This window comes from Bos mutus, chromosome 1 (assembly GCF_027580195.1).
Source record: "Bos mutus isolate GX-2022 chromosome 1, NWIPB_WYAK_1.1, whole genome shotgun sequence".
NCBI classification, from domain to species: Eukaryota; Metazoa; Chordata; class Mammalia; order Artiodactyla; family Bovidae; genus Bos; species Bos mutus.
In genome coordinates, this window is record NC_091617.1 from 77800170 (window position 1) to 77822661 (window position 22492).

General features: G+C 39.6%; 1 protein-coding gene across 11 annotated transcripts in view; it reads right to left on the reverse strand.

Annotated features, from left to right (window-relative positions):
* The window catches only part of LPP (LIM domain containing preferred translocation partner in lipoma), a 765001-nt gene that overhangs the window by 292308 nt on the left and 450201 nt on the right, over positions 1-22492 (reverse strand). For all 11 annotated transcript variants that reach the window (XM_070371859.1, XM_070371864.1, XM_070371863.1 and 8 more), the window contains one exon: positions 14622-15311. In XM_070371859.1, the coding sequence (XP_070227960.1) occupies positions 14622-15311 (690 nt within the window). The remainder of the gene's footprint in view (positions 1-14621; positions 15312-22492) is intronic.

Here is a 22492-nt window from a genome sequence, read left to right on the forward strand (position 1 = left end):
TCAAGAATCTACCTGCCAATGCAGGAGGCGTGGGTTTGATCCTTGGGTAGGGAAGATATCCTGGAGAAGGAAATGGCAACCCACTCCAGTATTCTTGCCTGGGAAATCCCATGGACAGAGGAGCCTGGCAGGCTATAGTCCATGGGGTCACAAACAGTCAGACATGACTTAGAGACTAAACCACAACAAAGTACTTCACACTGATCAATAAGAAGGTAGCAGTGGTCAGAGGCTGCCCAAGTGCCATTTAAAGAAAAAAAAAGAAAAAAATATATATATAGCAGTGTAATACTATATCTTTACGAGGAAGTAATTATAACCAGAAGATTTTGAAAAACAGTCAACTCTAGTTCATCTCCCAAATGTCTTGAACTACCATGGCTTTCATTACTACTTATGTGGGGTAAACTTGCCCTGCCACTTGTGAGAGAGTAAATGGTGTGTCTGATATTTCTCCTTCTCATTCAACAACCATATTCTTCCAACTGCCCTTACAGCTAGAGCCTGTGAGTCTGTTTAAATAGACAACTATAAGAATCTGGAGCTATAAACTCCATACTCATAAAGTGGCCCAGACCTTCACATTTCTTGACATAAAGCTCTTCTGTTTGCAAATAAGAAAGTTTATAAGCCCATCTTTTCAATAGTTAAGGGAAACCACAGAAGCAGCAGAATAGAACAAATATTCCTACATCTTCTTGGATCTTACACCGTGGCTGGGGTTGTCTTAAAACAAAACCAGACCTATTGCTCCCTTGCTGAAATTCTCCACTGGACTTCCATTTCTCTTAGAATAAGGACAAACTCCTTAGTATGGTCCATAAGATCTGGACCTTATTCACCGTTCTCACCTCACTTTATTCATTCTCTTTGACTAGCTTCCCTGGCTTTCTTTCTATTCCTGTAAATGCCAGGCTGAGAGGGTTCATCCTTGTTGTCGTCTGCTGGGAATTTTTTTTTTTTCTTTGTTTTTCTTGATTTTATTTTATTTTATTTTTTTAATTAATTTTATTTTATTTTTAAACTTTACATAATTGTATTAGTTTTGCCAAATATCAAAATGAATCCACCACAGGTATACATGTGTTCCCCATCCTGAACCCTCCTCCCTCCTCCCTCCCCATACCCTCCCTCTGGGTCGTCCCAGTGCACTAGCCCCAAGCATCCAGTATCGTGCATTGAACCTGGACTGGCATCTCGTTTCATACATGATATTTTACATGTTTCAATGCCATTCTCCCAAATCTTCCCACCCTCTCCCACAAAGTCCATAAGACTGTTCTATACGTCAGTGTCTCTTTTGCTGTCTCGTACACAGGGTTATCGTTACCATCTTTCTAAATTCCATATATATGCGTTAGTATACTGTATTGGTGTTTTTCCTTCTGGCTTACTTCACTCTGTATAATAGGCTCCAGTTTCATCCACCTCATTAGAACTGATTCAAATGTATTCTTTTTAATGGCTGAGTAATACTCCATTGTGTATATGTACCACAGCTTTCTTATCCATTCATCTGCTGATGGACATCTAGGTTGCTTCCATGTCCTGGCTATTATAAACAGTGCTGCGATGAACATTGGGGTACACGTGTCTCTTTCCCTTCTGGATTCCTCAGTGTGTATGCCCAGCAGTGGGATTTTCCTCACACAGATCGTAGGAGAGCTGGCCCCTGTGCATTTTTCAGGTTTGGGCTCAAAGGTCATTTCTTCACTGTCTTTCTTGAGCTGGCTACCTAAACTAGCCACTCTTTATCCCATTATTAAAATATTTTATCCAGAGCAAGTTGTTGTTTTTGTTGTTTAGTCACTAAGTTGTGTCTGACTCTTTGTGACCCATGGACTGTAGCCTACCAGGCTCTGTCAAAGGCATTTCCCAGGCAAGAACATTGGAGTGGGTTGCCATTTCCTACTCCAGGGGATCTTCCTGAGCCAGAGATTGAACCCATGTCTCCTGCATTGGAAGCTGGATTCTTTACCACTGTGCCACCTGGGAAGTGGATATTCAGAGCACCTATCACTGTCTAAAATTATGTCTTACTGCTTCTCTTCTGAAAACATTACTAGAATGTAAGCTTTAAGAGGAATGAAATTATTTTCCTCTTTCTGACTCTAACCCAGCACTAAAAATAGAGGCTGAGTAAGTTTTTGGTGAGTAAACGTACAAACGAAGCCACGTGTTTTGTCATCCAATAAAGATGACCTCATTGGCTTTAACTCTTTGTTTATATTAATGAAAATTTATAAAAGAAAGAGCTTCTGGATTAAGAAAACTACTTGATGTCTCCAAGATTCAGTTTTTGCCTGCAAAATGAAAATAATAACACTATCTACCAGAAAGTGTTACTGAGAAGATGGCATGAGCTATTCCATGGAAAGTGCTTAGCACAGAACCTGATACAAATATGTTATCAATATTAGCAGCTATTGATCCATATGGCTTTAAAATATTTAACACCATCTATCACTTAAGATTTCTAGTTACCCTCCTTTATTCTAAGTCTTTCCAAATCTAACAATAACATTTTAAATAGGTGTGGTATTTATAATCAAAAAGAGTATTTGCCCATCTGTCATCACATAGGACATTCCTTGTAGTTTGGAACTCAAACCTCAGACTTGACATCCAATATTAGGATCTATCTACCATGTCAACACTATCATGGAGCTAAAAAGAGGGCTGAGGAGCTTAGGTAGTAGAAGGCAAGTGGGATGGGGAAAACACATTAATCATACATTAATGGGGAAATCATACATTAGTAGGTGTCATATATTTGAACACAGTATGTTCAACAGTAATAAATATTACAGGGGAAATGAAGTCAAGGTGAAAAGGGACACCTAGAGCCAGGGGAGGGATTTTAGGGTGGTCAGGGAAGACTTCCCCAGCAAAGGAACCTTAGAGTGGAGTTTCTCGGAAGGTGAGAGAACAGCCCGAGTGGATATCTGGGGAAAGGCATTTCGGGCAGAAGGCACAAGCAAGGGAGTGTGGCTGAATTTCAAACAACACGTTATTTACAAAACCAGGTGGCAGGTGAGATTGGCCCTTGGGCTGCAGTTGGCTGGGCCCTCATCCATGTTCCCCACCTGCCTTCTTTAACTCTTCTCTGGTTCTCCGCTGGTCACTAGCAATTTCCCTGTCTCTGCAGATATTACAGCCTCAGTTATCTCATAGAGACTGCTCGAAACTTTGTGTCCTTTGGATGGGATGAGTAGCAGGATTAAAAATAAGGTTTCTTCCGGTAAAGATTATTGTTGTTTTTAGCTGCTAAGTGGTGTCTGACTCTTTTGCCACCACATGGACTGTAGCCCACCAGCTCCTCTGTTCATGAGATTTCCCAGGCCTGAATACTGGAGTGGGTTTTCATTTCCTTCTCCAGGGGATATTCCCGACCCAGGGGTTGAACCCATGTCTTCTGCTTGGCAGGCAGATTCTTTACCACTGAGCCACATGGTAAAGATTATAAGTATCATCTTTATAGTAATTCTGTCCAAATTCATGTTAAAGATTGCATGCATGTACCATGAAATATATATTTAGCTAACAGATCCATGAAGAAATCAAAGCATACCTCTACTCTCTTACCGCTTTTCATAATAGTCCCTAAAGATACACCCTAAATAAGCAAGGGGTCAATGTTTGAGCAATCAATGTACCAAACATTTATAAAGACAATAAAAGGGGCTTGTTATCTGGAACTTATATTTAGTATATAGTTTCACCTCATGGACTCTTAATATAATGTTGACTGAACCCTGGGTTTCAAATGTTAAATAAGCTATTAATATGTCCCAGAAACATGAATCTAAAGTTTTAACCCCTAAACTGTTGGGCCCAAGGAATACTGATGTTTGGATTTGTACAGGGAGCTGACACAGGTAAACACAGGCAGCTATGAATGGACTCAAGTGTCATGGAATGGAAAGAACACACTGGGGCTGGCAGTCTGTGACCTAAGAGCTCATCCTTCCTCTGACACTAGGTGTTGGTATGATACTAGGGTGTTGGTATACTTACTAGGTAAGTTGCCTCCAGATCTCTTACATAGCTTTCCCCACATATGAAAGTGCTTGGTAAATTGTGTAAGGGCTTATAAAAATGCTAGATGTGGTTGATCTTTCTAGTCCTGAATTCTCCATTTCTTTATTCCTCAATAAGAAAAAAGCAATGACTTCCTTTTAATTAGCAATTTACTCTCCTTTAAGATCCCCACAAGGACAACTCTACAGTACAACCACACTTGGCCAAAACCTATGGATCCAGAGCCTGGATGGACAAACCAACTCATGCCGCAGTGAGTGAAGGTCACTCAGTCATGTCTGATTCTTCACAACCCCATGGACTATACACTCCATGGAATTCTCCAGGCCAGAATGCTGGAGTGGGTAGCCTTTCCCTTCTCCAGGGGGATATTCCCAACCCAGGGATCGAACCCAGGTCTCCTGAAATGCAGGCAGATTCTTTACCAGCTGAGCCCCAAGGGAAGCCCCAGGGAGAGGTCATTTAATGCTCTGACCCAAATCTGTTAAAAAAAGTGCTACACATTATTATTATATAAGTTGTTATATTTAAGTAAGTAAACTTCTGAAGTAAACCGTATTACATTTTCTAAAGAACATTCACAGAATTCCAAGGATAAAATACAGCAAACATCATATTATTTGCTGAGTGTATCTGAAAGTTGTTTTCTATGTTCCAGAAAATCAAAGAGCTAACATAACAAGTAAATATTTCTAGGGAAGTAGCATTTTTGGGAAGTCAACTATTTGACTTTCACTTTGGGATATTTCCTGAAACTCTGCGTGTAAAATCTGTCAAAATTTTTATGCTTACCACTAATTATTATACACTGATAGTGGTCAAGCCTCTTTGCTTTCTGGGGAAGGGAACTATATTTTCTTCTTTGAAACAGGACAGTGTGAGTGTTTGCTGCTGGCCAAGAAGGAAAGGAGATTTCTAGAGGGACAAATCAGTGATTCCATATGCAAAATGAAATGCATTCTCTTGCCCTTAAATACAAAATAGTACATATTACGAAAGACATTTATTAAAACTATCTAATTTTCCAAAAAGATTAAGGACCTGGGATGTCTTCAAACCATATGATACCACTTATATGTGAATAAACAAAAATGGTACAAGTGAACTTACTTACAAAACAGTGTCACAGATGTAGAAAACAAATTCATGGTTAGCAAGGAAGAAAGAGAGGCAGGGATAAATTCAGAGACTGGGATCAATGTATATACACTACTATATATAAAATAGGTTACTAATTCATGAACCGACAACTCCCACATGTACCAACTGGGTTTTTAAGAGACAGAAACAGAGACCAAATTGCCAACATTTGTTGGATCATGGAGAAAGCAAGGGACTTCCAGAAAAAACATCTACTTCTGCGTCACTGACTATGCTAAAGCCTTTCACTGTGTGGATCACAGCAAACTATGGAAAATTCTTAAAAAGATGGCACTACCAGACCACCTTACTTGTCTCCTGAGTATTATGTGGGTCAAGAAGTGACAGTTAGAACCAGATATGAAACAGACTGGTTCAAAATTGGGAAAGGAGTACAACAAGGCTCTATATTGTCACACTGCTTATTTAACTTAGATGGAGTACATTGTGTGAAATACCGGGCTGGATGAATCACAAGATAGACTCAAGATTGCTGAAAAAAATATCAACAGTCTTAGATATGCAGATGATACCACTCTAATGGCAGAAATGGAAGAACTAAAGAGTCTCCTGATGAAGGTGAAAGAGGAGAGTGAAAAAGCTGGCTTAAAACAATATTCAAAAAACTAAGATCATGGCATCCAGTCTCATTATTTCATTACAAATGGAGAAAAAGTGGAAGTAGTGACAGATTTTATCTTCTTGGTCTCCAAAATCACTGTGGACGGTGAGTGCAGCCATGAAATTCAAAGATGCTTGCTCCTTGGAAGGAAAGCTATGAGAAACTTAGACTGCATATTAAAAAGAGATGTCACTTTGCTGACAAAGGTAGATATAGGCAAAGCTATGACTTTTCCAGTAGTTATATATGGATGTGAATTGGACCATAAAGAAGGCTGAGTGGTACAGAATTGATGCTTTCAAACTGCGGTGCTGGAGAAGCCTCTTGAGAGTTCTCTGGAGTGCAAGGAGATCAAACTAGTCAATCCTAAAGGAAATCAACCCAGAATATTCATTGGAAGGGCTGATGCTGAAGCAGAAGCTCAAATACTTTGGCCACCTGACGAGAAGAGTCAACTCACTGGAAAAGACCCTGATGCTGGGACAGATGGAAGGGAGCAAAAAGAGAAGGGAGCAAAAAGAGAAGGGAGCAACAGAGGGTGAGATGGTTAGATAATATCAGCAACTCAATGGACATGAATTTGAGCAAACTCCAGGAGACTGTGGAGGACAGAGGAGCCTGGTGTGCTGAGTCCACGAGGTTGCAGAGTCAGACATGACTTAGTGACTGAACAATAATAACAAGAACAGCACAGTATAGCACAGGGAACTCTATTCAATACTCTATAATGACCTATATGGGAAGAGTCTTAAAAAGAATGGATATATGAATACATACAACTGATTCACTTTAGTGTACAGCAGAAACTTACACAATATTGTGAAACAACTATACTCTAACAAAAATGAATCTAAAAAAATAAAAAACCATTTATGATAGCATCCAGAGTAAGAAATAATTTAACAAAATATGAGTGAAACAATAATACATTGTTAAGGAAACTTAATAAAAGCATAAATGAGCACTATACCATGCTCATAGTTTGGAAGACTCAGTATTAAGATATCAGCTCTTCTCAAATTGATCTATAGATTCAGCAAGATCTCAATTGAAATCACAGGAAGCAATTTTGTGGAAATTGACAAGCTGAAGCTAAAATTTATACAGAGATGGAAAAGACTTAGAATAGTCAAAACACTTTTGAAAGAGAATAAAGATGGAAAGCTTATATTTCCAGATTTCAAAATATTTTATAAAAGTCAGAGATGAAGACTGTGTGGCATTGCCTTAAGGATAGATATATAAGTTTATAGGATAGAACAAAGTCCAGATGGACTCACACATTCGTGATCAATTGATTTTTGTCAAAGGTGTCAAGGTATTTCAATGGAAGAAAGAGTCTTTTCAACAACTCATGCTGCGAAAAGTGTATATACCAATGGGGGGTGACCTTTGACCCCTATCTCACACAGTACACAAAAATCAACTTTGAAGTGAATTATAGCCCTGAATTTACCTGAAAAAAAAAATATGAAAAAAAAAAGCATAGAAGAAAGTGACTGTGACCGTGAGGAGGCAAAAATATCTAAAGACACAAAAAGCATACACTGTAGAAAATAAAAGTGATAAACTGACTTTCATTAAAATTAAATACTTCTGCTCCTAGGAAACAACATTAAGAAAGTGAAAAGTAAAGTTACAGACTGGGATATTGGCAATGCATATATCTAAGGATTCTTATTCACAATACAAAATGTACTGTTACAATAAAAAGACACAAAGCAATTAAAATGTAGGCAAAATTTTTTGATAACACTTCACAAAAGATATACAAATGGCCAACAAGTGCATGAATAACAAGTGTTCCACATCATTAATCAAAAGTAAAATGTAAATATAAACCTCAATCAGATATATCTATAGAGCATGAAAATAGCTAAAATTAAGAAGGCTGATAATACCAAGTGTTTCTAGGGTTAGGAAGCAACTGGCCCTCTCATACATCGTTGGTGAGATTGTAAAATGTTACATTCAGGAAAATAGTGTGGCATTCTCTTACAAAGTTAAATAGTTTCCACATGATCCAGCAATAACTCTGTTAGGTATTTATCCAAGAAAAAAGTATGTTCATATAAAGGCTTATACATGAATGCTCATAGCAGCTTTTTTCATAATTTAAAATAGAAAAAAAAAATGCCTCCAAACAAGTGAATGGGTAAACAAATTATAGCATATCCATACAATGGATGCATATACAAATAAAGCTCAAAAACTTGTGAGTAAAAACAGTCTAGATGCAAGACTGTATACTATTAATATATGATTTTATTTATATGGAATTCTAGCAAAGGTAAAAATGATCCATGTTAGAATGCATAAAGGTGCCTGGGGCTGAAGGTAAAGGAGACTGACTGCAAGTGGGCCTGAGAATCCTCCATGGTGAAGCAGAAATGTTCTCTATCCCGACTGTGATGCACTCGGGTGCGTACATTTTATTGCATATAAATTGAACCCCAAAGAGATAACGAAAGAATCCCAATCAACAAATTCTATGGACATTCAGCAAATGCAGAAAGTAAAACACACTATGCACATAAAAGCATAAACATAAACACATGTATTCCAGAAGGAGTGTAAAATATTAGCACAATTGTGAACATGAGAAATTACGTAGCTACTTTAGATATTAAGCTGCTGATGTGACAACATGTGTGTTACTGAGTTCGCCTAAGCTGATTTGGTGGTGTAGGTTTGGGTTTTGGGATTTTGATGACCAATCTGCTATGTTCTAAAGCAGGGCTTACTCCTTATTTTACTAGGACATAGGACACTTCTTCAAGCATCTTCATTAAACAAGAATGTATTATGTACTGTCTTAGTTATTCAGTAGGAAACAGTGTTCAGATACCATCTGATTTTTATCCTCTAAATCTTAGGTAGGTGGGGCTTCCCAGATGGCTCTAGTGGTAAAGAACCCAGTTACCAATGCAGGAGACATGAGAATCACAGGTTTGATCCCTGAGTTGGGAAGATCCGCTGGAGAAGGGCATGGCAACCCACTCCAGTACTCTTGCCTGGAGAAACTCACTGAAAGAGGAGTCTGGCTGGCTACAGTCCATGAGGTCACAAAGGATCGGACATGACTGAAGCAACTTAGCACGCACGCATAGGTTGGTGGAAGACAAGTACATAAATGATTCTAGTACAGTAAAAGTGTGGAACTTTCCATGACAGAGTAAAAACCACACAGCTTAATTTTAGAAAGACAAAACTTCACAAGAGAGATGACCACTTTAGCTCAGTCTTAATGGGTCACACTGAATATGCAAATATTTAATTTGCAGGGAGGTCTGGGAAGGCATTCAAGAAAGAAGGTGCTCCATGACAAAGGCTACCAAAGTGAGAAATATCTAGGCAGGTAATTTCTTAGCTGGAAGCTGGGGTGCTTAAAGGGGGATATAAAACTGGAATCTACGCTGGAGTTTCAATTCATCCCATAACTGGCTTGGAACTTCTGACGGCTTTTTTAAAAAGGCAGTTAGTGACAAGTGCAGAGCTGTAGAGTGGAAATATTAATCTGGTAGCATGTATAGAATGAATGAATGTGGAGTAAGACTAGAGGTAGCATATGCAAGCGTGTACACTCAGTCGTGTCTGACTCTTTTGCAACCCCGTGGGTGGTAGCCCGCCAGGCTCCTCTTTCCATGGGATTTCCGAGGCAAGAATACTGGAGTGGGTTGCCATTCCCTTCTCCAGGGAATCTTCCTGACCCAGGGATTGAACCGTGCCTCTGACTAGAGGTAGAGACAGCCATTAAGAGCCATTTCAATGGCTCAGGTGGGACAACTGAACCAGGACAGTAGCAAGGCGGATTGCAATAAGAGAGCAGAATTGAGATATTGTGAAGGTAGAAACACTGGGATAAATTGTACATGGGTGATGAGGAAGAGGAAGCATAGTCCCACAATGCCAAGGCTGGGTGCCCATCAGGGGTTCAACTGGTGCTTCCCCCTCCAGCTGTTAATCTCATGACACAGCACCATGACTGCCAGAGCCCACCGACATGTCTGCCCATCGGGAGGGCCACAGCAGAGCCACACATAGTGGCTGGAGATGCTGACGTGGCAGTCGTTGCACCCAAACACCAAAACAACACCCACGGTTTACTAGGTGGAGAAAGCAAGAGGACAGCCTTCAAAAACCCTGATTTGGAATTGTGGCTCACCCATGAATTTGGCATATGAACTTAGGTGAGTGACTCTTATACTGAGCTTTTGAATCCCCATCAGTAAAAGAGAGACAAACACCTCTATCTGTGCTTATCACTCATGTTTTTCTGCGAGATCCACAAAGCATTTTGGAAACGGAAAAGCCCTGTGTAAAGAGGAATTACTAATATTACAGTCACTGTCCTCTACAAGCAATCGCCTCCATCTTCAGCTTTATACAGATCCAAGTACTACTAGCATCTGACCCAAAACCTGTATCTGTATCCATCCCTCTCCATATCCTATCTCTTCTTTGTTTCTCTGATCCTGGAATTGCGTGATATTTAGTAAGAGGATTTACCCTAAAGCTTTCTCCCAAATGCCACCAATTCTCTGCCGGACACCCGATCTATACCACCTTCTCTTTTCCACAATTAAAGGAAATTTAAATATTTTGATATTATTTGAATATTTGAAATGCTACTATATTCTCAGATATTTTCTTAATCTCAACAATTCCCAGGTCTTGGGGGCCTGTCAACACTGACCCCAGCAGTTCATTACCTTCACTCTCCTCTGAAACATTAAATATCTCCCAGTTTCAAACACTAAATGAACAGCAGTGATATGTTCTGACTCTGAATAAACCAACACAAAACTTTGTGTTGGATTTATCAAAATGTGGTTTGTTGATCTCCAAGTTCTCCCCATCTTGAAAGATTTTCCAAGGAAATTTTACCAGATGATTTTAGAATGTAACCTAACTCCCACACCAGGTGGGCCTCCACAGCTTTCCCGAGATGCATAGTACCAGCACTCTTCATATTATGGAGTAAATGCTGAGCGCCAAAGAACTGATGTTTTCAAACTATGGTGCTGGAGAAGACTCTTGAAAGTTCCTTGGACAGGAAGGAGACCAAACCAATCAATCCTAAAGGAAATCAACTCTGAATATTCTCTGGAAGGAGTGATGCTAAAGCTGAAGTTCCAATACTTTGGCCACCTGACGTGAAGAGCTGACTCACTGGAAAAGACCCTGATGCTGGGAAAGACTGAGGGCAAGAGAAGAAGTGGGTGACAGAGGATGAGATGGTGGAATGGCATCATCGACTCAATGGACATGAGTTGAGCAAACCCTGGGAAATAGTGAATGCCTGTTGCAGTTTATGGGGTTGCAAAGAGTTGGGACACAACTGAGCAACTGAACGACAATAACTTCTGTCTCTTCACCAGAGCCAAAGCGGTCATAGATTAGGTTTATGACAAGGAAGTGGAACCTCGAGGTCCTTACTCTGGGGCTTTCAAAAGCTGACTCACCTCACGTGAAAATTAGAGAAAATACACATCCCATCTCACAGGAATGTGAAGCTAACACACAGGGAAAAGTTCTGTGAACAACACAGCAACTCACAGATATAAGCTTTTATAAAATGGCAAAGAGAAGAGATTCCATTGTGACTTTAAGAGGATTTCCAGCAAGAAGGGAACATTTCTCTCTTAAACAACTAAAAAAACTTGCTTATAACAATATTTTTCAAGGAACTCAGCTCAGATGGTCCAGGAAACACATTATGGTCTACTGTAGCATGCAAATTCATTGCTCAGCACATTATGGAAACACAAATATAATCACGATCCCCTAAGCCTTGCAGGTTCTGATTTGGGCTTCTCCTTCCTTTCCTCATTCTTTTTTTCCTTTCTTTTTCTTTTCCTTTTCTTTCCTATTTTCTCCTTCCTTTCTTCTACCTCCTCTTTTATATTATACCACGGCATGGAGAAATTAAAGTAGCTTTTCTCAAACATAAAGGAGATTCATTTCTTTCATTTTTAAAAACCTTTTTCCTTAATGGGTTAAATGCCAAATCCCTAAGAACTTCTTGAGGTAACAAAAGATAATTGTTTAAGCCACAGAGGTATATTTTCCATCGGTGCCTAAAAAAGTTGGAAATAAAGCCAGTGTAAAAGCTGAATCCAAGTCCTCACTTGGCAATTATTCAGCCCTTGGAAATTTCCAGGCCCTTTGCAAACATTAATTAATTAGTGAAGATGACATTCCACTTTACTGAGGCTGAGAGCGTGACATAAAAAGGTCTAGAGGCTTTCCTAAAGCTGAAAGAAGAATGTCAAGGGAGGAACTAGGATTAGAATTAGGAGCTCGTTTCTCAAGCCAAGAGTCACATTGCTTAGCCAAGCCAAGTCACTATTTGAGACAATAGGGTCCTCTGTGAACAGGTGCAGTTGAATACAGTAGTGTTCTGCTCAAAGACCAACTGTGAAAGAGACCACCCCTTCATCCATCAATGCCCCCCAACACACCCCAGACAACCACTCTCCTTAATAATCACTGCAAAAAGTACATGATTTGATTTTCATTTTTAAAATGTATAGTATGATGTTAAAACACATGACACTGTTGAAAAATAAATATTTCAGATTTTTTTTTTTTAATGACAAGAAATCTATTGATATCCAGGATCTTCAATATTGGAACAGATCACCCTGAATAATTATCTTATTCCAATAAGGAAAATAAAGTTTCAGGCTTTCTGCAGAGTGGTTAATAGAAATTCATTCTGTCATCTCAAGTAAGTTGATGAAGACAGGACCAAATATTAGTGATATGTCTGGACCTAATAGTTTAGATCCAGGTCTTGCAGTGGGTGCGGATTCTTTTTCCTATTCCACTGGATTGGTTCCAGATTGCCCAGAGACATGGTGGGAAAACAGGAAACTTGAATTTGGGTTCAGTAGTTCTCACCAGGTCATTCTCTCCACCTAGACATACTTTTGCTCTGTCTCATGTCTGTTTCCCCAGGTTGGGTAATAGGATCATTAAACAACTCAGGCCTGAGTCCCCTGCCCTTATGATGATCACCCAGTAATCCTATTACAGTCAGGGTGTTTCAGACAGGGCAAAACTGCATAGCTACTTGAACTTAAACAGTGAAGGCCATTGTCTCAACCTAAACTTTCAGTCTTCTATAGGAGAATTTGTTGCGGTTGTCCCAAAGTGAGGTAAAGCTGAATAACCCCATTTTTTTCTCAACAGGTCACTTCAGGGCCAGGAGGGATGAAAACAAATATACTGCAATGTTAACAAAGGGCAAGGCTGCCCAGGTTGGCTATTTTGGGCAATATTTTTTTAAAAAAAATAAAACAGAAAACCCTGAATAACATTTCTTTTCATAAAGAGATTTTTTCAAAAGAAAGTCTGTCCAAGAGTAATGTCTCAAAAACACTTAACATTTTTTGCCTGGAGTCTTTATGTTGGAAAATGATCATGGCTGGTTCACTTCTATGTAATGGGCATTTGTAAGATAGATGGATACCTCTAGCTATCCTCAGGCCTCACCTGCTAGGAAGGGTTCCTTACCCCTAAGGAACCTAAAATCCACCTGCACCAGAGCTGATGCTTTCATGTGAGAACAGTGATTGAATAAACTCCCTGGAAGAGTGAGGACCTACTAATTTTTGTTATAATATTGAAAATGCAAATGGATATGTCTTGAAATTGATGATCTCAAATGTGTAAAGGGTTAAATATATATAATACAAACTTCCATCCACCCAGGTTACCAATGAACTTCTATTTAATCCAGGCTTCTCCAATTTCTGATTTCTCATGGTTCTGACTAAAGGGAAGGGAAAGCTTGGTTTTAACACAATGGCTGGAAACTAGATTTGTTTCTCCATCTCACTCCTTCCAAGTAACTCTCCTTGGTTCCTCTTTTCAAGGTGAGAGGAAACATGATCATGTTGGTTCCAGCAGTCAAGAAAAACCCAAGCTGTAGGTGAGTAGGTGTGTATAGTATTGTATGTTGCCTATTCATAAGAAGTTCATAACTAAACATGTTGACTTAAAACTAATACAAGCTTGAAATTAAATCAAACAATAAATAAGAGAACTGTCATAAAGAAATTTTTTTTAAGTTGCCTAATAGAATTAAAGGTTGGAGAGTAATATTTTTTCCTGGAGGATCACTGATGTAGATAAACAAGGGCCACTGTACTCCAGCCCCTCCCAAAGAAAATTAGATAAGGTATCTGTATTACCTTAGCCTCAGCTGTCTCCTGGGCCCTTATCCACTTGTTCTTCCCTAGCAGTCACTGTGGCACCAACTTTGCCTGGGTTGTGACCACCTTCACAAGAGCCCAATCTGACAGCAGTTCATCTTGGGTTGCCCTGAGCACCTCTCACCTCCACACCTAGGGATTCCCTACCCCTGCTAAGACATCAGATGCTTCAGATCTATTTAGTGACCAAGTAAATGCAACATCTAAGTGTGAGGAAGTCTCTAACCCATGGTAGAAGGCTTTGATCAACAGGAAACAAGAGTGGGAAAATAAATTATTTTTCCTTCTTTCCCATGGAAGAGATTATCCTGAGCTGCTATGGTTCATATGGTCTTTTGGAAGCTGGTCCTTCAAAACTGAACAATTAGTTGTACTTGATACTTAACAGATTTCATATTGATAACACTTTCCCATATCTCCAAGTAGGATCTCCCCATTTTCTTGCCTCTATCCAAGTACTTCCTTCAGACTGTACTTTTTAATGAAATAAAAGTAGCACATATATTAACACTTTTGCCTTAGGATCTGCTTTCTGGGGAAGGCAGGCCAAGATAGGTACCCTTTTATTCCCACCACTATGTTAATAAGTTTCCTACCTTTGGTTGCAGTGGTGGTACACAGGGCGCTGGAACAGGATCTGTGATATAGGTCTTCTTGGGACCAGCAACTGGATACATCCCAGCAGGGTTCTGGTTCCCAGGGCCAGAAGGAGTATACCCTTGTTCCCGTTTCCAGGTATTTGGATGGCCTTGTTGACCATAGGAAGGATCAGAGTCATTTTTGCCCCCATAGCCAGGCCCCACTGAGCAATAGGGTTCATAATAGCGTCCTTGGTTGGGAGCATACCCATACCCAGGCTCAGGCTGAAGTCCTGGTGGTGGAACATATGCATAATCCATGCCTCCCCGTGTAGAAGGAGGTGGACCCTGGCCAGACATAGGAACTGGTTGAGTGTTATAACCTTGGGCCCCTGGCCCTGAACCATAAAATTGTCCTGGTGAAGGAGCAGCCATGTAATGGGAGCTGGGCTGGGCTGACTTCACCTGCACATTGAAGGTAGGTCTTGAAGGGGTGGATGCTGTAGTGTAAGAAGCTGGGACAGGCTGAGGCTGGGGTTTTAGTGTTCCAATTGGTGCCACAGGGATTGGTCCAGCCTGGGGTGCAGGCTGTGGCTTCATTGTAGACTTCTTAGTTGCTGTCAGAGGGGGTTGGTTTGGTATGACCATTCTCTTATGTCCTGTGACAGGGGTGGAGACTGGAGGAGAAGCTGTTGAACTAGTAGTACCCTAAAGCAGGAGAGAGAAAAGGAAAAAAAAAAGACAAAGATTACTGCTAATGTAAAATAAATATACATAAACAAATATTAATAAATGTTATTATATTTTTGTATTAACTCTGCAAAACAAAAAGAAGGCATGGCTTCTGCCATCTAAGAGTTCACAGACTAACACAAAAATCAACTGTGCTTCTGTGCAATGAACAATCCAGAAAAGAAACTAAGGAAACAATTCCACTTATAATAACATCAGAAAGAAAGAAAAAAAAACTTAACCAAAGAGGTGAAAGAACTACACACTGAAAAGTACAAAATACTGCTGATAAATTAAAGAAGACACAACTCAATGGAAAGACACGCAATCTTCATGGATTGAAAGACAATATTGTAAATACGTTAATACTATCCATAGGAATCTACAGATTTAATGTAATCCCTGTAAAAATTCCAACTGAACTTTTCTGAAAAATGGAATCTCAAGAGACTGAATAGCCAAAACAACCTTAAAAGAAGATTGAAGTTCCCACATGCAATTTCAAAATTTATTATAAAATTATAATAAGCAAACAATGTTCTCCTGGCATAAAGACAAACATAGACCAATGAGATAGAGCAGATAACCTAGAAATGAACCCTTGCATACACGGTCACTTGACTTTTGACTTGGGTGCCAAGATCATTTGATGGGGAAAGGATAGTTTTTATAATAAGTGGTGCTGGGAATACCAGACATCAACATGCAAAAGAATGAAGCTGGACCCTTACTTTACACCACATACAAAGAATACCCCCAAATCAAAATGTAAGAGAGAAAGCTCTTTTTTAAAAAATAGAGGAAAAAAAAATTATGACAGTGGACTTGGTAATGACTTTTTAAAATATATACTGAAATATCAGAGCCAAGAGAAAATAAATTAAACAATGTGATCTCAAACAAACTGCCCAAAGACTTGATCACCATAAAGTGCAATACTAGAAAAAGAGAGGGGAAGGGCTAAATGGAACAAAAGTAAAAATGAGAAGCATTGAGAGGAATAAACATACACCCCTGGCACAATCAAAGAAATACTAAGTTTAGGATCAAAGATTCCTGTTAACAGTGATTTACTAAAGATAACACAAAAGCAGCCTTCTCCGCCCTTATGTCTTCTATTTCTATTGCATTCATTTGTTCAATTCAAAAATACTTGCTGAATATCCTAAAAAGGACCCAAGAGCACAAAGATTAAGAGACCTTTTGCTTAACTGTGAGATGTCTTGGTTAGTCTGGGAATAAGTAAAGGCTGGAAATTCAAACATGCATCCTGAGGCACTGATCTATTAGGGATCTGTAAACATGCCAGTAACAATGTTTTAATTTTGCTCTTCCCTACTATGATTAGATTTGTTAATACAAGAAATGAATAACTACACCCTATTTTGGTTGTTCATTAATTTCCAAATAAATTCCAATATGTATAACAAAAAACAATATAAGACTATATTATTCTAGTGTCATTTACTCACACCAAGCCATTAGAGAGATATACATGGCAGGGGTGCAGGTGCTGCTAACTGCTTTCTCATACACACTCCCCTTCTTCATTACTCAAAAGATTTCAGTTTTATTAAGAGCAGCAATATGCTCACACTTCCCTAGATTACTTTGCATGCAGGAGTTGCCATATGATGCAGCTCAGGCCAATGAGATGTATGCAAAGCATTTCTGGAAAAACTAGAGCTCTCCTGACATAGCATCATCCCTTCCTAGTGTTCCCCTTTCCTCCTTCCCTCCTGGGATGTGGCTGTGGGGCTGGACATGGTACACCTATCCTATTCTCGCCATAATATCCAAGTAGATCTATTTAGATATATGGCTTTTTGAGGATAGCTTTATGGTGATCTCAGCCAGAGATAAACATTAAAACAATCCCAGGGACATGTGATTACATATAGTGGTTCTCAGCTGGAGAGGGAGTCACCTAGGGACCAGGGAGAGATTAGAAATGTGTGGCAATGCCTTTTATTGTCACAGTGATTAGGGGATGCTATTTTCATTGAGCAGGTAGAAGGTGAAAACACATCAGTGTTAAACCAAAGAGGACAACAGTGCCCCTGTCGACAGATACTAAAACCTCTTGAGTGTGTATGCCCAGCATCATATACGAAACGAGTCGCCAGTCCAGGTTCGATGCACGATACTGGATGCTTGGGGCTGGTGCACTGGGACGACCCAGAGGGATGGTATGGGGAGGGAGGAGGGAGGAGGGTTCAGGATGGGGAACACATGTATACCTGTGGTGGATTCATTTTGATATTTGGCAAAACTAATACAATTATGTAAAGTTTAAAAATAAAATTTAAAAAAATTAATAAAAAAATAAATAAAATAAATAAATAAAATGGGGAAAAATAAATAAATAAAAAATAAAATAAAAAACTCTTGAGTCACATTTCTTCCAGCAACCTGATTGTGATGTCCCTAGCTATCAACCGTGGAGGGTCACTGGTCCTTTCGAGGATCTGTCTTTTACAACACTCTCTTCTCCTATTCACAATCAACTGCTCCCCTGCACGTTGGTCCTCTTAAATGTACAGGAAGACAGTTCTGACTCTGCTAGCCCCAGATTATCATTTCATCCCTAATGGCTTCTCTATACCCCAATAGACCTATATACACAGGACATTTATAAATCAGTTCCTTGGAAGGGGCTGGTTTCTGTGTGCTATCATTTTTATTGGGTTCTGACTGTGACAGCTATCTTTTCCTATCATTAGTGATTTGTCTCAGTTGCAGTTTCCCAGGGATTTTGTAATTTTAGATTTAGTTTTCTGTTAAGTTATAAGAAACTGTTGAATAGAGTTATCTTTTTTCCCCCTTTTTAGATAGCCTCTCATAGGGCCAACTTGCCATTTCCTTTTGTAATTTAAGTAACGTGAAAGTTCTTGTCTTGGTGGAGTAGCATTTCCCTCTCTAGGAAGGTGGTCCCAATAGTACCCAATAGAAGATGTTATTTCCACATTAAGCAATTTGTTAAAATACATATCATGAAAAAACAGGCTTCCCTGGTGGCTCAGAGGTTAAAGAGTCTGCTTGCAATGCAGGAGACCCGGGTTCGATCCCTGGATTCGATCCCTGGGTTGGGAAGATCCCCTGGAGAAGGAAATGGCAACCCACTCCAGTATTCTTGCCTGGAGAATCCCATGGACAGAGGAGCCTTGTAGGCTACAGTCCACGGGGTGGCAAAGAGTCGGACACGACTGAGCGACTTCACTTTCACTTTTTTTCATGAAAAAACTCCAAGATAAATACTCAGTAAGATCCTGATATTCTGAAGAAGAGAGTACAGAAGATTCAGTTTGAACCTAAAAACATATAAAGTTAGATTTTTTTAGTCAACCATGTCAATCTTAAAAAAATGTCTGCATGAATGGAATTGAATATAAGAACGAATAAAGCTTTTCTTTTCTTTGATGACTCAAGATCAGCAGAAACCCAGAGTTCCTATTTTAAACACTTTACAAACCCAACTATAAATGGAGACAGTGACAGAGCAACTGGGTTAACGGCAGGCATACTCTACACCGCAGCTGGAAAGGAGTCTGCCCCCAAACAGTCACATACTTTGAAGATGAAAACCAGTCATATTTATAAAGTAAACAACAAAGAATTAATCCTAATCCTTAGAAGCAACTTTTTTCAACCAATTTCTCTTTTTCTTTCTTGGTGAACATGCACACATGTGCACACACACACACTGGCTTAAAGATTCCTAACGTCTTTGAAGGAAGGCATCAGGGCGCAATTTCAGGAGCCACTGCATTCTTCTAGGAAACAGCTCACTAGATGAGAAGGATTCTCAAAACTATATTATAAATTCTGCTGTGTATGTGCCGGCATGTTTCTGAGTGTTTTCTATCTCATAGTTACGTGTGTGAAAATAGCACATTTAGCTATAATTTTTTTTCATTTGCAATTTAAAATTCTTTACCTCATTGGAGGTGGAAGGGGGTAAAGAACAGGAATCATTTTAAAGCATATTTATTTATGTTCTTCACGGTAAAAGAGAGCTATGGCAACACCTTCCTGGCCCACATATTCAATTAAATACATAGCGAATCTTTTCTACTTACTGGATTAGACATTTCCAAATATTTATTTTTGGCATTTCATTTCTTTTTCTTTTTTTGCAGGAATTCTTGAAGTTTTATCATGATTTAACATTTTAATTTTGAAAATCATGCACATTTTAAAGATGACACACACACACACATATACACATACATATATATTTTTTCCCTGAGACTCGAATCTCTGTAGCAGTCTTTTAATATGGTTGTTTGTCGATCAATGATTCTCTAGGCTTCTTCAACATGGAAAGCTTGACAGGCTAATGGAAGGAGAGTAGTATTCCAGGATGAAGAGGGCATGTCTACCTGCCCCCCAGGAGTTTGCAGTCTTGAGGAAGGACTGATAAATAATCAATAACTGTTGAATGGATGTCTCCACTACCAGAAAGAACTGGCTGTGGCCAAGAGACAAGAACAGACAAGGGGCTATAAGTGCACATCTCGTGCCCACTTTGGGAGCAAGCCCTCAACTTCCTTTATGCCCAAAGTGGAATAACAACTAACATTCCTCTACCCTTCTCACCCATGACCCACCCATTCCCTAAACACACCCCCGCATGTGAACATGTGCACACACGCTTCTAATCTAATCTACTACCATGTCTTCTACATAGTTCAGTTCAGTTCAGTTCAGTTGCTCAGTCATGTCTGACTCTTTGCGACCCAAGCACTGCAGCACGCCAGGCCTCCCTGTCCATCACAAACCCTGGGAGTTCATTCAACTCACGTCCATCGTATCGGTGATGCCATCTAGCCATCTCATCCTCTGTCATCCCCTTCTGCTCCTGCCCCCAATCCCTCCCAGAATCAAGGTCTTTTCCCATTAGTCAACTCTTCGCATGAGGTGGCCAAAGTATTGGAGTTTCAGCTTTAGCATCATTCCTTCCAAAGAACACCCAGGGCTGATCTACTTTAGGATAGACTGGTTGGATCTCCTTGCAGTCCAAGGGACTCTCAACAGTCTTCTCCAACACCACAGTTCAAAAGCATCAATTCTTCGGCACTCAGCTTTCTTCATAGTCCAACTTTCAGATCCATACATGACTACTAGAAAAACCATAGCCTGGACTAGACAGACCTTTGTTGGCAAAGTAATGTCTCTGCTTTTGAATATGCTATCTAGGTTGGTCATAACTTTCCTTCCAAGGAGTAAGCGTCTTTTAATTTCATGGGTGCAATCATCATCCGCAGTGATCTTGTAGGCCAGAAAAATAAAGTCTGACACTGTTTGCACTGTTTCCCCATCTACTTCCCATGAAGTGATGGGATCAGATGCCATGATCTTTGTTTTCTGAATGTTGAGCTTTAAGCCAACTTTTTCACTCTCCTCTTTCACTTTCATCAAGAGGCTTTTTAGCTCTTCTTCACTTTCTGCCATAAGGATGGTGTCATCTACATATCTGAGGTTATTGATATTTCTCACGGCAATCTTGATTCCAGCTTGTGCTTCTTCCAGCCCAGCGTTTCTCATGATGTACTCTGCATAGAAGTTAATAAGCAGGGGGACAATATACAGCCTTGATGGACTCCTTTTCCTATTTGGAACCAGTCTGTTGTTCCATGTCCAGTTCTAACTGTTGCTTCCTGACCTGCATATAGGTTTCTCAAGAGGCAGGTCAGGTGATCTGGTATTCCCATCTCTTTCAGAATTTTCCACAGTTTATTGTGATCCATATATTCATATATGGATATGAATCACATATATGGATATGATCACATATATGAATATATGTGATCCATATATTCATAGTCAATAAAGCAGAAATAGATGTTTTTCTGGAACTCTCTTGCTTTTTCGATGATCCCGTGGATGTTGGCAATTTGATCTCTGGTTCCTCTGCCTTTTCTAAAACCAGCTTGAACATCTGGAAGTTCATGGTTCATGTACTGCTGAAGCCTGGCTTTGAGAATTTTGAGTATTACTTTACTAGTGTGTGAGATGAGTGCAATTGTGTGGTAGTTTGAGCATTCTTTGGCATTGCCTTCTTTGGGATTGGAAAGTTTGAGCATTCTTTGGCATTGCCTTCTTTGGGATTGGAATGAAAACTGACCTTTTCCAGTCCTGTGCCCCCTGCTAAGTTTTCCAAATTTGCTGGCATATTGAGTGCAGCACTTTCACAGCATCATCTTTCAGGATTTGAAATAGCTCAACTGGAATTCCATCACCTCCACTAGCTTTGTTCGTAGTGATGCTCTCTAAAGCCCACTTGACTTCACATTCCAGGATATCTGGCTCTAGGTGAATGATCACACCACTGTGATTATCTTGGTCATGAAGATCTTTTTTGTACAGTTCTTCTATGTATTTTTGCCACCTCTTCTTAATATCTTCTGCTTCTGTTAGGTCCATACCATTTCTGTCCTTTATCGAGCCCATCTTTGCATGAAATGTTCCTTTGGTATCTCTAATTTTCTTTAAGAGATCTCGTCTTTCCCGTTCTGTTGTTTTCCTCTATATCTTTGCAGTGATCGCTGAGGAAGGCTTTCTATCTCTTCTTGCTATTTTTTGGAACTCTGCATTGAGATGCTTATATCTTTCCTTTTCTCCTTGGCTTTTTGCTTCTCTTCTTTTCACAGCTATTTGTAAGGCCTCTCCAGAAAGCTATTTTGCTTTTTTGCACTTCTTTTCCATAGGGATGGTCTTGATCCCTGTTCTCCTGTACAGTGTCACGAACCTCAATCCATAGTTCATCAGGCACTCTATCTATCAGATCTAGTCCCTTAAATCTATTTCTCACTTCCACTGTATAATCATAAGGGATTTAATTTAGGTCATACCTGAATGGTCCAGTGGTTTTCCCTACTTTCTTCAATTTAAGTCTGAATTTGGCAATAAGGAGTTCATGATCTGAGCCACAGTCAGCTCCAGGTCTTGTTTTTGCTGACTGTATAGAGCTTCTCCATCTTTGGCTGCAAAGAATATAATCAATCTGATTTTGGTGTTGACCATCTGGTGATGTCCATGTGTAGAGTCTTCTCCTGTGTTGTTGGAAGAGGGTGTTTGCTATGACCTATGTATTCTCTTGGCAAAATTCTATTAGCCTTTGCCGTGCTTCATTCCGTATTCCAAGGCCAAATTTC